The sequence below is a fragment of the Oncorhynchus clarkii genome, chromosome 19 (assembly GCF_045791955.1).
Source record: "Oncorhynchus clarkii lewisi isolate Uvic-CL-2024 chromosome 19, UVic_Ocla_1.0, whole genome shotgun sequence".
Taxonomy (NCBI): Eukaryota; Metazoa; Chordata; class Actinopteri; order Salmoniformes; family Salmonidae; genus Oncorhynchus; species Oncorhynchus clarkii.
The window spans coordinates 37676280-37694525 of NC_092165.1; the positions used below are offsets into that span (position 1 = coordinate 37676280).

At 44.0% G+C, this 18246-nt stretch overlaps 1 protein-coding gene across 1 annotated transcript in view; it reads left to right on the top strand.

The window, feature by feature from the left end:
* The first annotated feature begins 13447 nt into the window (after nucleotides 1-13447).
* LOC139375121 (nucleolar protein 10) overlaps nucleotides 13448-18246 on the top strand; it is a 33378-nt gene continuing 28579 nt past the window's right edge. The window contains exons 1-5 of the mRNA XM_071116600.1: nucleotides 13448-13660; nucleotides 14014-14059; nucleotides 14175-14273; nucleotides 17225-17302; nucleotides 18175-18212. Of these exons, the coding sequence (XP_070972701.1) occupies nucleotides 13595-13660; nucleotides 14014-14059; nucleotides 14175-14273; nucleotides 17225-17302; nucleotides 18175-18212 (327 nt within the window). The 5' untranslated portion in view covers nucleotides 13448-13594. The remainder of the gene's footprint in view (nucleotides 13661-14013; nucleotides 14060-14174; nucleotides 14274-17224; nucleotides 17303-18174; nucleotides 18213-18246) is intronic.

Sequence of the window (18246 nt, forward strand, 5' to 3'; positions counted from 1 at the left end):
ACCTAGACTTGGAACTCCGGTACCACTTTCCGTGCGGTAGCAGAGAGAACAATCTACGAACCACCCTTGCTGTCTCAGCCTGGCCGGTTCCCCTCTTTCCACTGGGATTCTCTGCCTCTAACCCTATTACAGGGGCTGACACACTGGCTTACTGGTGCTCTTTCATGCCGTCCATAGGAGGGGTGCGTCACTTGAGTGGGTTGAGTCACTGATGTGATCTTCCTGTCTGGGTTGGCGCCCCCCCTTGGGTTGTGCCGTGGCGGAGATCTTTGTGGGCTATACTCGGCCTTGTCTCAGGATGGTAAGTTGGTGGTTGAAGATATCCCTCTAGTGGTGTGGGGGCTGTGCTTTGGCAAAGTGGGTGGGGTTATATCCTTCCTGTTTGGCCCTGTCCGGGGGTATCATCGGATGGGGCCACAGTGTTTCCTGACCCCTCCTGTCTCAGCCTCCAGTATTTATGCTGCAGTAGTTTATGTGTTGGGGGGCTAGGGTCAGTTTGTTATATCTGGAGTACTTCTCAAGTCTTATCCGGTGTCCTGTGTGAATTTAAGTATGCTCTCTCTAATTCTCTCTTTCTCTCTTTCTTTCTCTCTCTCGGAGGACCTGAGCCCTAGGACCATGCCTCAGGACTACCTGGCATGATAACTCCTTGCTGTCCCCAGTCCACCTGGCCGTGCTGCTGCTACAGTTTCAACTGTTCTGCCTGCGGCTATGGAATCCTGACCTGTTCACCGGATGTGCTACCTGTCCCAGAACTATTATTTGACCATGCTGGTCATTTATGAACATTTGAACATCTTGGCCATGTTCTGTTATAATCTCCACCCGGCACAGCCAGAAGAGGACTGGCCACCCCTCATAGCTTGGTTCCTCTCTAGGTTTCTTCCTAGGTTTCGGCCTTTCTAGGGAGTTTTTCCTAGCCAATGTGCTTCAACACCTGCATTGCTTGCTGTTTGGGGTTTTAGACTGGGTTTCTGTACAGCACTTTGAAATATCAGCTGATGTAAGAAGGGCTATATAAATACATTTGATTTGATTTGATTCTACGACTAGGGTGGCTGGAGTCTTTGACGATTTTTAGGGCCTTCCTCTGACACCACCTGGTATAGAGGTTCTGGATGGCAGGAAGCTTGGCCCCAGTGATGTACTAGGCCGTTCGCACTACTCTCTGTAGTGCCTTGCGGTCGGAGGGAGAGCAGTTGCCATATCAGGCAGTGATGCAACCAGTCAGGATGCTCTCGATGGTGCAGCTGTACCAACCTTGACTTCCTCTGCCTCTCAGAGACATGGCTCCATAAAAACTCTCCATATGCTGCTTTGATTGTGCCTGGCTACAATGTTTTCAGGAGAGACAGGATTGAAGGAAGAGGAGGGGGTGTGATGATTTACATTAAAGAACATATCCGATGTAAACAAATTGATTGGTCATGTGATAATGAACTAGAATGTATTGGCCTGAACGTTACACTGTCTCCCAAAATGTCTTTTACCCTTATTGGAATGTATAGGCCACCTTCCACCAAAAGTGTGTTTTTTGATCAGTTTAATAACATGCTTAGGGAATGTGATTTTGGGAAAGAGGTCATCTTAATGGGAGATTTTAATATTAATTATGAAGACAAGTCTTGTAGGAAAACCCTCAAACAAATACCTTTGACCTTACACAGCTAGTTAAAGGGACAATCAGGGTGACTTGTTGCTCTAAAACACAGATTGATTTGGTGTTCAGTAATAAACCAGAGAGAGTGACTAAATCATTCAATATGGTTGCTGGGCTATGTGATCATAATCTGACACTTATAGCCAGAAAGCTGTCTAAGAGCAGGTTTAACCTCTCTACTGTTAGAAAGCCGGATCAACTAAGAATACCTAAGAGTGAATTAAACTATTTTGAAAACGCAATTAAGGGAATTAACTGGAATGATCTCTTAACCCATACAGACGTGGAAGCTGATAGTCAGATTGTTCTATCCACAATCCAGACTACAATAAATGGTTTCGTAAAGAAAATCAAATCCAAACCTGGCCGAAAGAGCACTCTTCCTTGGCTAAATGGATAAATCTGGAAATTGATAAAAGAAGGAGATTATGCTTTAAAAAGAGCTCTGATCCAAATTAGAGCATGACAGATGTAGGTTTACCATGTTGAGAAATAAGGTGATGAAAGAAATCAGACAGGCCAAGGCAAACCTTTTTATTAACATAATTGGTGAAGCAAAGGGACATTCTAAATTGATCTGGGAGAATCTAAAACAGTTAACAGGGAAAGACCATAGTAACACTGCAAAAAGACTAGAGATCATGGTGAATAACAATCTAACACAGGATGCAGTCGAAATAGCAATAGCCTTCAATTCCTACTTTATTCACTCTGTCAGGGTACTGACACAGAACCCCTCCACTGGTTTCTTGGGCTCAGTGCTAGTGAATGACGCTCAACCTGTCTTCATCATAAGTTTTTTCAGGTTTCTGAGTCAAAGGTGAACAAGGTGATTAGCTCAGTAAGAACTCTAAAGCCAAAGATATGTTTGGGCTGGACTCTACCTTTCTTAAAAACTACAAAGAGTCACTCATTGGCCCCATTACTAAGGTCTGGGGGTGTTTCCAAGGGTATGGAAGTCGGCCATAATAACGGCCATCTTTAAATCGGGCGACCCTGCTGACGTGAGTAACTACAGACCCATTAGTATACTACCTGTGGTGTCAAAGGCTGTTGAAAAGTGTGTAGCAGAACAACTTATTGCCCACCTCAACAACAGCCCCTTCACGTTACACTCCATGCAGTTTGGCTTCAGAGCGAAACACTCCACAGAAACGGCCAACGGCTTTCTTCTGGAAAATGTGAAGTCCAAGATGGACAAAGGGGGCGTTGTTGGGGCAGTGTTTCTGGACCTACGGAAGGCTTTTGATTATGTTGACCATGAGATTCTCATCACAAAATTGTCTAAGTTCAACTTTTCCCCCGATGCCTTGAGATGGATGAAATCATACCTTGAAGGCAGAACTCAGTGTGTCAGAATTAGCAGTGAGCTGTCGCCCACTCTTAGCTATGATGTGGGCGTGCCCCAAGGGTCAATACTGGGGCCCCTCCTGTTCAGCCTGTACATTTAATGATCTGCCTTCTGTCTGTACTGGGTCTGAAGTTCTAATGTATGCAGATGATACAGTGATATATGTGCATGCAAAGAGCAAACAACAAGCTGCACAAGAACTCACTACTGTAATGGTCCAAAGTGGCTCAGTGTTTGCATCTCAATGTGAAAACAAATGTTTGCATGTTCTTCACAAAGAGGGCAACAGATGCTACTGAGCCAGATGTCTATGTGTCAGGGGAGAAGCTCCAGGTGGTATCTGATTTTGAGTACCTTGGCATCATACTTGATTCCAACCTCTCTTTTAAAAAACATTTGAAAAATGTCATTCAAATAAACAAATTAAACCTAGCTAATTTCCAAATTATAAGAAATTGTTTGACTACAGAGGTAGCAAAACTGTACTTCAAATCTATGATACTCCCCCACTTAACATACTGCTTGACTAGTTGGACCCAAGCTTGCTGTACAACATTAAAGCCCATTCAGTCTGTCACAAACAGGCTCTCAAAGTGCTTGATAGGAAGCCCAATAGCCATCATCACTGTTACATCCTCAGAAAGCATGAGCTCCTGGGTTGGGAAAATCTTGTGCAATACACTGATGCATGTCTTGTATTCAAGATCCTAAATGGCCTGGCTCCCCCCCACTCAGTATTTTTGTTAAACAGAAAACCCAAACATGTGGCAGCAGATCCACAAGGTCTGCCATGAGAGGTGACTGTATAGTTCCCTTAAGGAAAAGCACCTTTAGTAAATCCGCTTTCTCTGTGAGAGCTTCCCATGTCTGGAATACACTGCCATCAGACACACATAACTGCACCACATATCACACTTTCACAAAATGCATGAAGACATGGCTAAATGTCAATCAGATTTGTGAACATAATCCCTAGCTGTGTATTGCCGCCTTCTATGCTGTCTGTTGTCTGTAGCTTGTGAGGTGTGGAAACTCTGTTGCTTTTATGAATTTTGTCCTACTGCTTTTTATTCTATGTTGCTCTGTCTGTATGCTATGTTTTGCTTGTCTTATGTTGCTCTGTTGTGCTATGTTGCTCTGCGTGTGCTCACTGCTCAATGACTGTCTATATTGTAATTGTTTTTAATAACCGGCCCAGGGACTGCGGTTGAAAATTAGCCGGCTGGCTAAAACCGGCACTTTTACTGAAACGTTGATTAATGTGCACTGTCCCTGTAAAAATAAAATAAACTCAACTCAACTCAACCTTTTGAGGATGTGAGGACCCATGCCAAATATTTTCAGTCTCCTGAGGGGGAATAGGTTTTGTTGTGCCCTCTTCACGACTGTCTTGGTGTGCTTGGACCATGTTAGTTTGTTGGTGATGTGGACACCAAGGAACTTGAAGCTCTCAACCTGCTGTCATGACTGTCCTGATCAGGTCAGGTTACAGGAGACCACAACCCTACAGATTATCTCTCAACCCCAACAGAGGAGGAAAGATCTAGGGGTCTGAAGATGTGGAGAGTTTTATGGCCCCTCACGCCCCTGGTAAATCTCAGGCCACAGAAAAATTCCTTTGTCCTGTTACTATGGAGAACCAGCCTCAGAACATTGAAACATGAACTAAAGGGACTTTGGAACAATGGTTTTCGTCAGCCACAATGGTGGTCATGACGATAGATGGAATATGAAAATGTATGCCATTTTTGTTCTGTTATTAAAGGTTAATAGATGACGTTATTACGAAAACATTGTAACCTGAAGAGTTTTCCTAATATATGTTTGATGTTTATACATTGTACGTTGTATGGAAAATATCCAAATCAAAGAGAATGTTTTGGGAAAGATGAAATGTGAAGTTAGTTGTCTAAAATTGGATTTGAGAAAAACTTAGACCTTGCCTCATTAACTTGGTACGCCCAGAGAATTGCCCTAAAAGCGGTTACGTCCACTTCTGACCAAAGGGTATACAACCTGTGAGTATAGAATTTACGACAGGACTATGTGACCCCAGCTGCAGCAAGGTCTAAAAAAGTCAACGAACCCAGAAAGCAACTCAAGTTTGAAGACAAAGAAATCCCTTTCTACCCAAGCTGCGGATGAGTAGCTGTGTCTAAGCGGGTGAATTCAAGTCGAACCACCTAGCCTCCATCTCCCATCGAATCGTGGTATCTAAAGGGTTTAATTCCTATGCTGTGAGCTCTGAGCTACAGAGCTGTCTGTCCTCAGAAGACCCCTTCCAGAGAAAAGGGTGAGGGAACAGACTCCTAAGCCCAAAAGGACACTGACATCGGGAGGACGATGTTATTTCTTACATTAGTACCCCAGGTCATCTTAGGTTTCATTACATACAGTCGAGAAGAACTACTGAATATAAGATCAGCATCAACTCACCATCAGTACGACCAAGAATATGTTTTTTGCTACGCGGATCCTGTGTTCTGCCTTACAAACAGGACAACGGAGCGGATCCCATGCAGCGACCCAAAAAAACGACTCCGAAAAAGAGGGAAACGAGGCGGTCTTCTGGTCAGACTCCGGAGACGGGCACACCGTGCACCACTCCCTAGCATTCTTCTTGCCAATGTCCAGTCTCTTGACAACAAGGTTGATGAAATCCGAGCATGGGTAGCATTCCAGAGGGACATCAGAGACTGTAACGTTCTTTGCTTCACGGAAACGTGGCTCACTGGAGAGACGCTATCCGAGGCGGTGCAGCCAACGGGTTTCTCCACGCATTGCGCAGACAGAAACAAACATCTTTCTGGTAAGAAGAGGGGCGGGGGCGTATGCCTTATGGCTAACGTGACATGGTGTGATGAAAGAAACATACAGGAACTCAAATCCTTCTGTTCACCTGATTTAGAATTCCTCACAATCAAATGTAGACAGCATTATCTACCAAGAGAATTCTCTTCGATTATAATCACAGCCGTATATATCTCCCCCAAGCAGACACATCGATGGCTCTGAATGAACTTTATTTGACTCTTTGCAAACTGGAAACCATTTATCCGGAGGCTGCATTCATTGTAGCTGGGGATTTTAACAAGGCTAATCTGAAAACAAGACTCCCTAAATTTTATCAGCATATTGATTGCGCAACCAGGGGTGGAAAGACCTTGGATCATTGTTACTCTTACTTCCGCGACGCATATAAGGCCCTGCCCCGCCCCCCTTTCGGAAAAGCTGACCACGACTCCATTTTGTTGATCCCTGCCTACAGACAGAAACTAAAACAAGAGGCTCCCACGCTGAGGTCTGTCCAACGCTGGTCCGACCAAGCTGACTCCACACTCCAAGACTGCTTCCATCACGTGGACTGGGACATGTTTCGTATTGCGTCAGACAACAACATTGACGAATACGCTGATTCGGTGTGCGAGTTCATTAGAACGTGCGTTGAAGATGTCGTTCCCATAGCAACGATTAAAACATTCCCTAACCAGAAAACGTGGATTGATGGCAGCATTCGGGTGAAACTGAAAGCGCGAACCACTGCTTTTAATCAGGGCAAGGTGTCTGGTAACATGACCGAATACAAACAGTGCAGCTATTCCCTCCGCAAGGCTATCAAACAAGCTAAGCGTCAGTACAGAGACAAAGTAGAATCTCAATTCAACGGCTCAGACACAAGAGGCATGTGGCAGGGTCTACAGTCAATCACGGACTACAGGAAGAAATTCAGCCCAGTCACGGACCAGGATGTCCTGCTCCCAGGCAGACTAAATAACTTTTTTGCCCGCTTTGAGGACAATACAGTGCCACTGACACGGCCTGCAACGAAAACATGCGGTCTCTCCTTCACTGCAGCCGAGGTGAGTAAGACATTTAAACGTGTTAACCCTCGCAAGGCTGCAGGCCCAGACGGCATCCCCAGCCGCGCCCTCAGAGCATGCGCAGACCAGCTGGCCGGTGTGTTTACGGACATATTCAATCAATCCCTATACCAGTCTACTGTTCCCACATGCTTCAAGAGGGCCACCATTGTTCCTGTTCCCAAGAAAGCTAAGGTAACTGAGCTAAACGACTACCGCCCCGTAGCACTCACTTCCGTCATCATGAAGTGCTTTGAGAGACTAGTCAAGGACCATATCACCTCCACCCTACCTGACACCCTAGACCCACTCCAATTTGCTTACCGCCCAAATAGGTCCACAGACGATGCAATCTCAACCACACTGCACACTGCCCTAACCCATCTGGACAAGAGGAATACCTATGTGAGAATGCTGTTCATTGACTACAGCTCGGCATTCAACACCATAGTACCCTCCAAGCTCGTCATCAAGCTCGAGACCCTGGGTCTCGACCCCGCCCTGTGCAACTGGGTACTGGACTTCCTGACGGGCCGCCCCCAGGTGGTGAGGGTAGGCAACAACATCTCCCCGCTGATCCTCAACACTGGGGCCCCACCAGGGTGCGTTCTGAGCCCTCTCCTGTACTCCCTGTTCACCCACGACTGCGTGGCCACGCACGCCTCCAACTCAATCATCAAGTTTGCGGACGACAACAGTGGTAGGCTTGATTACCAACAACGACGAGACGGCCTACAGGGAGGAGGTGAGGGCCCTCGGAGTGTGGTGTCAGGAAAATAACCTCACACTCAACGTCAACAAAACTAAGGAGATGATTGTGGACTTCAGCAAATAGCAGAGGGAACACCCCCCTATCCACATCGATGGAACAGTAGTGGAGAGGGTAGCAAGTTTTAAGTTCCTCGGCATACACATCACAGACAAACTGAATTGGTCCACTCACACAGACAGCATTGTGAAGAAGGCGCAGCAGCGCCTCTTCAACCTCAGGAGGCTGAAGAAATTCGGCTTGTCACCAAAAGCACTCACAAACTTCTACAGATGCACAATCGAGAGCATCCTGGCGGGCTGTAGCACCGCCTGGTACGGCAAATGCTCCGCCCTCAACCGTAAGGCTCTCCAGAGGGTAGTGAGGTCTGCACAACGCATCACCGGGGGCAAACTACCTGCCCTCCAGGACACCTACACCACCCGATGTCACAGGAAGGCCATAAAGATCATCAAGGACATCAACCACCCGAGCCACTGCCTGTTCACCCCGCTATCATCCAGAAGGCGAGGTCAGTACAGGTGCATCAAAGCTAAGACCGAGAGACTGAAAAACAGCTTCTATCTCAAGGCCATCAGACTGTTAAACAGCCACCACTAACATTGAGTGGCTGCTGCCAACACACTGACACTGACTCAACTCCAGCCACTTTAATAATGAGAATTGATGGGAAATGATGTAAATATATCACTAGCCACTTTAAACAATGCTACCTTATATAATGTTACTTACCCTACATTATTCATCTCATATGCATACGTATATACTGTACTCTATATCATCGACTGTATCCTTATGTAATACATGTATCACTAGCCACTTTAACTATGCCACTTTGTTTACATACTCATCTCATATGTATATACTGTACTCGATACCATCTACTGTATCTTGCCTATGCTGCTCTGTACCATCACTCATTCATATATCCTTATGTACATATTCTTTATCCCCTTACACTGTGTACAAGACAGTAGTTTTGGAATTGTTAGTTAGATTACTTGTTATTACTGCATTGTCAGAACTAGAAGCACAAGCATTTCGCTACACTCGCATTAACATCTGCTAACCATGTGTATGTGACAAATAAAATTTGATTTGATTTGAGGTGCGCAGGAGAAGTGCGTCATCGAACAGCGGAACGGTCCACGCAGAGAATCCTTGGAGATCATCCCCACGTAATTACATAATTATATTCTGACCCATAAGAGCGGCAGTTTGGGGCAAGGCTAGGGTTAGAATAGCATAGCTGACAAATTCACCCAAATGTATATTTCTATTGTGTACTTTCTTTTTTCTCTCTCTTTTGAAATCCTCATTGTGGGTAACACGCGCCATAGTGTGTTGGCCCGTTATACTAAGTTCTAATCAATAGCCTATAATGTGTTTTGTCTATGTGTATCTTTTATCATTATTTTAGCTTTTTAGTAAATAAATATTCAACTAAGATTGGTGTGGTACGAATTCATTAGTGAAACCCGGGTCCGTGCAGATTCACGGGCTATACGACGTTCAGAACGAGATTGGTAGAGGCAACTAGTTCATTAGCGGCTGTTGTAAAATCAATATTCTGATATTCTTTGAGTTAATTTGGGAAATAGAAACTCAATAAAAACTAGTTTTCCCATGGTGCCCCAGGTTAATGAGTTAATAATTGCTTGATTCAGTTAATCACACAATTAGAAACTTTAATCATTCGATGAACAACAGTCGTCACATTAACTAATACAACGTCACGACACGGCTCCACTGCAGCCCCATCGATGAGAATGGGGGCGTGCCCGGTCCTCTTTTTCCTGTAGTCCACAATCATCTCCTTTGTCTTTTTTGTTGTTGTTTGTTTTCTCCCCAATTTTGTGGTATCCAATTGTTTTAGTAGCTACTATCTTGTCTCATCGCTACAACTCCCGTACGGGCTCGGGAGAGACGAAGGTTGAAAGTCATGCGTCCTCCGATACACAACCCAACCAAGCCGCACTGCTTCATAACACAGCGCGCATCCAACCCGGAAGCCAGCCGCACCAATGTGTCGGAGGAAACACCATGCACCTGGCAACCTTGGTTAGCGCGCACTGCGCCCGGCCCGCCACAGCAGTCACTGGTGCGCGATGAGACAAGGACATCCCTACCGGCCAAGCCCTCCCTAACCCGGACGACGCTAGACCAATTGTGCGTCGCCCCACGGACCTCCCGGTCGTGGCCGGTTACAACAGAACCTGGGTCTGGGCCAGGTCTCTGACCTGCTCCCTATAGGCTGTTTCATCATTGTCGGTGATCAGGCCTACCACTGTTGTGTCATCGCCAAACTTAATGATGGTGTTTGAGTCGTGCCTGGTCGTGTAGTCATGAGTGAACAGGCAGTACAGGATGGGACTGAGCACACGCCCTGAGGGGCCCCTGTGTTTAGGATCAGCGTGACGGATGTGTTGTTACCTACCTTTACCACCTGGGGGTGGCCCGTCAGGAAGTCCAGGATCCAGTTGTAGAGGGAGGTGTTTAGTCCCAGGGTCCTTAACTTATTGATGAGCTTTGAAGGCACTATGGGGTTGAACACTGAGCTCTAGTCAATGAATAGCATTCTCACATAGGTGTTCCTTTTGTCCTGGTGGGAAAGGGCAGTGTGGAGTGCAATAGAGATTGCATCATCTGTGGATCTGTTTGGGCGGTATAAAATTGGAGTGGGCCTAGGGTTTCTGGGATACTGGTGTTGATGTGAGCCATGACCAGCCTTTCAAAGCACTTCATGGCTACAGACGTGAGTGCTACGGGTCGGTAGTCGTTAAGGCAGGTTACCTTAGTGTTCTTGGGCACAGGCACTATGGTGGTTTGCTTAATACATGTGGGTATTACAGACTCAGACAGAGAGAGGTTGAAAATGTCAGTGAAGACACTTGCCAGTTGGTCAGCGCATGCTCGCAGTACACGTCCTGGTAATCTGTCTGGCCCTGTGGCCTTGTGAATGTTGACCTGTCTAAATGTCTTACTCACATCCGCTGCGGAGAGCGTGATCGCACAGTCTTCCAGAACAGCTAGAGCTCTCATGCATGTTCAAGTGTTATTTGCCTCGCATCAAGCATAGAAGTAGTTTAGCTTGTCTTGTAGGCTTGTGTCACTGGGCAGCTCTCGGCTGTGCTTCCCAAATTTCTGACCAATTTGTTTGTAAAAAGCTATTTGCGGGCCAGAAAAAGGAACGCTGTTTTAAAATATACGGGTAAAATATATGTTTAAAATGCAGCCCATCAATCCAAGTCATTTTTGAACTGCAATAAACAAGCTATTTTCTCTGTAGTAATGGTGGAAACATAACGGTCATGAATTTGTGCTGTGTATTCTCTATTGCACTCAGAAGATGTGATACAGCCTATAATCTCAATATTCTCCCTGTGATGTTTTTCTAGGTCGCACAGCTAGATATCTATGAGCAATTTAGAGCAGACTGTAATGGCTTTTGCCAACTTCAGCTAGCTAGCTAGCAAATGTTAGCCAGCTATCTAGCTAGGTTAGCTAAGGAAACATGCAGTAATTCAACTTTGGCTAGCAATAAATATACTTATAAACAATGCAAGGTACTTTCCCATCAGCTGCTGAAAATATTCTTCCACTTCACAGACGCTTCAAGAAGATAATTACTAAAATAGTCTGAGCTTCATGTGTCTCACCCGACAGCATGAATATACATTAGGCATAAGCTATTACTGTAAAGAAATACAGTATGTTAGAGTCATTTTTACAGGAGGCTTCTGAATTGCAGTTAATAACAGTATTTTAAAAATAATTTTACCCATAATGTAGTGCAATGTACATGTAAAACACATTTATGGCATTGTACTGTGCATCCTACAGTGTTTTTCTGTTAAAATGACAGAAAAGTCTTACAGTAAACATGGGAGCGTGATTAGTCTTCTGTTGTTCTCAATCATGATCAGTGTTTTTTACTCTCAGGTACAACCAGATATTGGGAGGTCATTATTTGCAGATGATGGGGCCTTATGGAAGAGGGGAAGAAATGTGCCATACATAGTCAGGAAGGTACAGGAAGCAATTGATGAGGTAGAGTGGTGGGCATTAATGTGGGGATTCAGGTTCTCTGTACAGAAAACTCAGACAGTGTGCTTTACCAGGAGGAAGGTGGGAGATGAGGTATGTATGAGGTTATATGGGAGAAACTTGGAGAAGGTGGGGGCCTTCAGGTTCCTTGAGGTATACTTTGACACTGGACTGACCTGTGCGAACACATTGAGAGAAGGGTGGGAAAGTGTAAGAAGGTGCTAAATGTGATGCGTTGTCTGGCAGGGAAGGAGTGGGGGGCTGGGCGTTCCTCATGGAGGACCATGTATGTTGCATTGATCCAATCTATAATAGACTATGGCAGTATAGTGTATGGTTCGACAGCCCGGACCTCATTGGAAAGTCTAGATGCCATACAGGGGCAAGGACTCAGAATATGTAGTGGGATGTTTCGGACGTCCCCAGTGGCTGCACTACAGGTGGAGATGGGGGATATGGCATTGAGATTAGGAGACAGCAGCTGGTAATTAATTATTAGGACAACCTACAGGGACATGTGGTGTCTCATCCTGCGAAAGGGATTTTACAAGCATGCTGGGAACATTAGGGGAGACAGAACACAAGCTTTGGGTGAGTAATACCCAGGTGAAGGAGGTAGGACTGTGTGGAAGGGTTCTTTAGTCCAACGGTAGCTATTCCTGTAAATCCACCATGGCTCCTCCCACCTCCAGTAGTTGATCTAGAAGTGTTGGAGAGACTACAGAAAGATAGGGAGAGTATTGATCCATCTGATTTTTTAAAGAGATGTCTGCATACTGTGTATCAGGATTTTGTGGAAGGACAGGATGTACTGGGAGGACAGGATGTACTGGGTCAGCATTTGTAGTACAGGAATTTGGGGTTGATGTCAGGAAACGTATTACAGATCATCTGGCTGTATATATACAGTGGAGCTGATGGCCATACTGTTGGCCTTGCAGTGGGTGGAGGAAGACAAGCCAGACAGAGTAGTTATTTGCTCTGATTAATGTGCAGTGTTAATGAGTCTCCAGTCCTTTAGCTCATGTAGCAGACAAGACCTGCTTTATGAGGTGCTACAAACCCATGGCAGAATTAGACAGATGGTTATACAGATGAGATTTACTTGGGTCCCGGCCCATGTGGGGGTTAGGGGGAACGAGGCAGTTGATGTACTGGTTAAACAATCACTTAGTAGTGGGGATGTTGATGTTGTAGTTTCAATGAGCAAGGCAGATACAAAAAACCTGATATGGACAGTAATGGTGCAGAAAAGGCACGAGCAGTGGAATAGAGATACTAAGGGCAGGCATTTATTTCAAGTAGAGAGGAAAGTTAGGGAGGACTGCAGAAAGGGACAGAAGAGAGGAGGCTATTTTTACAAGATCAATGGTGGGACACAGACAGTTGATTAAGACCTTAAATGTGACAGGAAAGCATTCAACATGAAAGTGTGATTATTGTCAGGAAACAGAGACTGTGGAGCATGTATTGCTACACTGTGGGCAGTATCAGAGGGAAAGAGAGAGACTGAGATCTAGTATGAGGGAGAAGGGGATACAGGAAATTAGTTTAAAGAGTATATTGAGAAGAAAGTCATTAGATATAGTCTAAAATATGTTGTTATCTTTTTTTAAGAGCAACAAGGCTGGCAGGATTTAGTTTCTCCCTGTCTCTGGCCCACACTCCAGTACAGTAGATGGCGGTAATGCACCATGACGTTGGATGCCAAACCTCCGCTAAACCCCACCGAAGAAAAAGAAGAAGGAACTCCATCTATTGTTTTTGGCTTCCACACGGACCTAAATAGTAAAGACCAACACTTCCTGTTGTTAGTGGCAACGTGGGGCATGCGTTTTTAATATTTAGAACTTACAATTATTGTACATTAGTGTTATGAGTGGAAAGTATATTTGACAGCCTCGACAATGCAGATATCCAGTGTGAATGATGTGAAGATTTATAATTTAAGCCACGGAAAGTCTCTACCAGAGGTAAGACACGTTTTCAAAAGTAGCTATCTAGCTAACTTTAGCTAGCAAGCAAGCTAATTTACAATACAATAAGCTAGTTAGCTACTGTTAATAAATACTACTTTGATAACCGATTGAATCTCCAAAGTCAAGTCGTTTTTATTATTAGCTACTATAACGTTATTGCTTCTCGGTCTTGTCTTGAAGCACAGGCATGCCAAGCAACTAAGTTAACGTTAGCTAGCTGCATCCATGGCCAGTAAGCATGGAGGTTTATATTGCTGTGAAATTGGGTATGAGCTCACAAAGTAAACCGTAGCTTGTCATAATAACCAGAGTATGTGATAACACACGTCTCAATATTTGTTTCCCAGTGGCTTTCAGATCGAAAGAAAAGGGCTTTGCAAAATAAAGATGTTGGTGAGTATTCATTTTACTAATGTCAATGTCTTATAGGTATTTGTGTGCTGGCCAAGTTGTCAGACTGTATATTGTCCTGTGCTCACGCGTCACCTCCCTAATGTATTTTTCTCAGACATCCAACGCAGGATCGAGCTCATCCAGGACTTTGAGATGCCCACAGTGTGCACCTCAATCAAAGTGTCAAGGGATGGGCAGTTTATTCTAGCAGCAGGTGAGGATTTGGCTTGCTGTCACTGTCAGATAAATTTGGCATATTAGTAGAGTAGAACAGTAAAGGATTGTAAGTAATTGCAGTGCTTTCCACTAGCGCTGTTGGCTATGCATCCAGTTGCACACTCATTTTCAGCGGGGAATTATGCCACCTAAATTAGGCTGTGTTTTTACATTTCGCAAGTCAAAAAAAAAAGTCTGCCCAGCATGATGTTCCTTCATCGTCTATATGAACCAATTTGCACGTCCCATATAATGTGGTATTTATGAGTCGAAATCCACTTAGCCTATTTTCTGGCACATTGATTTTTTTTGTTGTTGCGTGTTTTATGTACAGCCACGCAGTGCTAGTGCATGGGCTTACTGTGATGTGATTGACGAACAGCAAGCTCGACTAGTTTATAAATGGTGTTGAACTGACTGAGTAAAGTTGATCCTATATCCATGGTATCACATCTGGACAAGTAAACTAAAGATATCGTTTGAATTTTCGATATGAAAATATGGTGACTCATCAGTAGGCTACCGAATCGCGTCGGTACGAGAGCCGTTCATTTGGCTCCTGGTTATCGGCAGATAAATTATGAAAACATTCCATGAAGATGGTGAATCCTCCTCATTGCAGAAACAATATGTAGGCTAGTGGAGTGATAGTCTCACTCTGTTCCAAAATATCATAAAAGATAACAGATTTAATTGTTTTAAAAGCTAATGACACCTACATTGCATTCGGAAAGTTTTCAGACCACTTTACTTTTTCTATGTTTTGTTACATTACAGCCATATTCTAAAATGTATAAAATAATTTCCTCCCCCTCATCAATTTGCAAACTCGAAATTGAGCTTATGTGCATCCTGTTTCCAAGGATCATCCTTGAGAAGTTTCTACAACTTGATTAGAGTCCACCTGTGGTAAATTCAATTGATTGGACATGATTTGAAAAGGCACACATCTGTCTATATAAGGTCCCACAGTTGCCTGTGCATGTCAGAGCAAAAACCAAGCCGTGAGGTCAAAGGAATTGTCCTTCTATCTCAGAGACAGGATTGTGTTGAGGCACAGATCTGGGCATGGGTAGCAAAAAATGTCTCCCATCATTGAAGGTCCCCAAAAACACAGGAACGTCCATCATTCTTAAATGGAAGAAGTTTGGAACCACCTAGACTCTTCCTAGAGCTGGCCACTGGGCCAAACGGAGGAGTAAGCATTTCAGGAGTGGCTTCACGACAAGTCTCTGAATATCCTTGAGTGGCCCAGACAGATATCGGACTTGAACCCAATCGAACATCTCTGGAGACCTGAAAAAAGCTGTACTGCGACGCTCCCCATCCAACTTGACAGAGCTTGAGAGGATCTGGAGAGAAGAGTGGGAGAAACTCCCCAACTACAGGTGTGCCAAGCTTTTAGCGTCATACCCAAGAAGACTCAAGGCTGTAATTGCTTCAACATAGTACTCAATAAAGGGTACTTATGTAAATGTAAATACTTATGTAAATGTGGCGCAGTGGTTAAGGGCGCTGTATTGCAGAGCCAGCTGTGCCATCAGAGTCCCCGGGTTCGCGCTCAGACTCTGTCGTAACCGGCCGCGACGGGGAGGTCCGTGGGGCGACGCACAATTGGCCTAGCGTCGTCCGGGTTAGGGAGGGATTGGTCGGTAGGGGTCTCATCGCGCACCAGCGACTCCTGTGACGGGCCGGGTTGCAAGGTGCACGGTGTAGCCTCCGACACATTGGTGCGGTTGGCTTCCGGGTTGGATGCGCGCTGTGTTAAGAAGCAGTACGGCTGGTTGGGTTGTGTATCGGAGGACGCATGACATTCAACCTTCGTCTCTCCCGAGCCCGTACGGGAGTTGTAGCAATGAGACAAGATAGTAGCTACTACAACAATTGGATACCACGAAATTGGGGAGAAAAAGGGGTAAAATGTTAAAAAAGAAAAAAAAGAACTTAAGTAAATGTGATATTTCATTTTTTTTTTCTTAAAAAAATTGGCTGTTTTTCTTATTCATTATGGGGTATGGTGTGTAGACTGATGGGGGGGGGGGGGGGGGGGGGGGGCGATTGAATTAATTTTAGAATAAGGCTGTAACATAACAAAATGGGAAAAGTCAAGGGGTCTGAATACTTTCCGAATGCACTGTATATGATATTGATATAGGTCTACTGATTTCATCAAAGTGTATCAGAGACCATGGTTAACACCTGCTTCCTCCTTCGATCATACCTTTATTGCAGATATTTGTGGGTCAGTTGTTTTTTACTGAATTACATACTGCAATCAAAAAAGAGTTGCAAACAATTTAGCTGATGTCGATCTTCTCTTAACACATATGGACCCAGAACTTAATTGAGCACCTGTTCTGTTATTTTAGAGACCCATTTTTCCATTTGAAATTGCCCATCACACAATTTGTTTGATTCTATTATATTGAACCTTTAATACATGTTTCTAGGTAATTTGGGCTATTTACTTAATTTTTCTTTTTTAATAAAATACATAATTTGAAGAACAAACAATTGTGGCAATTCATAATTTGCAGTAAAATACTTTAATCTTGAAGACAGGTTAAATGTAAACCAATAAAAATGAATTGGTTTAATGTTCTCATACTTAAATGGTCCTGATCATATAGGCCTAGACGATATCCCAAAAAATGAACATTTCACTGAATCCATGCATTTTCAGTCATTTTAAATTGTAAACACAATACCACAACAACAAATGTTTCCAGTCTGGGAGGTAATCTCAATAAAGTATTCAATAATTTAGCTGTTTATTTTGGATGGAATGTGAATGTACCAGACGCCACCAAAATGGAGATGCAAAAAGTTCTTAACTCCAGCCCGGGGGATCTTAGCTGGATCATTGTTCTATTTGGCTGGCTTGTGCTTGTGGAAAACACTAATTGCTGTTATATATGAATTTGTCACTTTCTTTTAACATCCTTTCAGGCACATACAAACCCAGGATCCGATGCTATGACACGTATCAGTTGTCCTTGAAATTTGAACGGTGTCTGGATTCGGATGGTAAGTGATAGACCCAGTAGTTATATTGTTACATAATCGTAGGGTGATCGTTCTGCTTCTATGGTCGGCTGGAATTCTGACTTGCTATGGGAATCCCTGCAAGTATCCCTCCCTCCTTTTGTTGTGAAGTGAGTGACTGGTACATAGGAAGAGGATTCAGCTGTCTCAGTGATGGTGTCAGCTAGTCCTGACTCCACTAATGAAAGCTCGCAGGCCTGAACCAGTTACTCTGTCTTTAATATTTAACTATGGTGCAGCCAGACATATACATTTTCAAGCAAACACACACCTGCCTGGGGACCAATCACTGAATTTCTAAGTACATCGTCTGGAATATGACAGTGTTTGATTCTGGAAAGGTACCTCTCAGGTCCTCTACAAGCTGGAATGTTGAATACAATTATATTTGAACTTACTCTGCCGGAAAGTAAAATATCCAGAGGAAAGTATTGTTTACCCAACTTTTTAGAGCACTTGTACTGAAGTAGACATTTCTGTCATCTGGCAAAACCATGTGGACCATGTGTTGGTCCCTTAACCAACCTGCAAGACTTTGGTTAGTATGCGTGGTTTGCGTATTAACTATTTCGACCAACACAATGGACAATTGGCAGATTAATTTGAAATATATATATATATATTTTTACATTTGTGACAGACAAGGGACGTTTAGGATTTTTCTATGTATGGCGTTGTCTACATCATTTTAAGACATTGCCATGTTTTGTGACTAACACACACCCGACATACACAATTGCCATAATGTGATGGTCACCAATAAAGAAACCTTTTGCATTGTACAAAATCCTTAACCAGTAGATATTATTTTTTCTTGTAGCTAGTTCTGAAAGTGTGTTTTTTTCCCCTCACAGTTGTGGCCTTTGACATTCTGTCTGATGACTACTCGAAGGTAAGACATACTGTTACTTGGTTGTTTCCTGCAG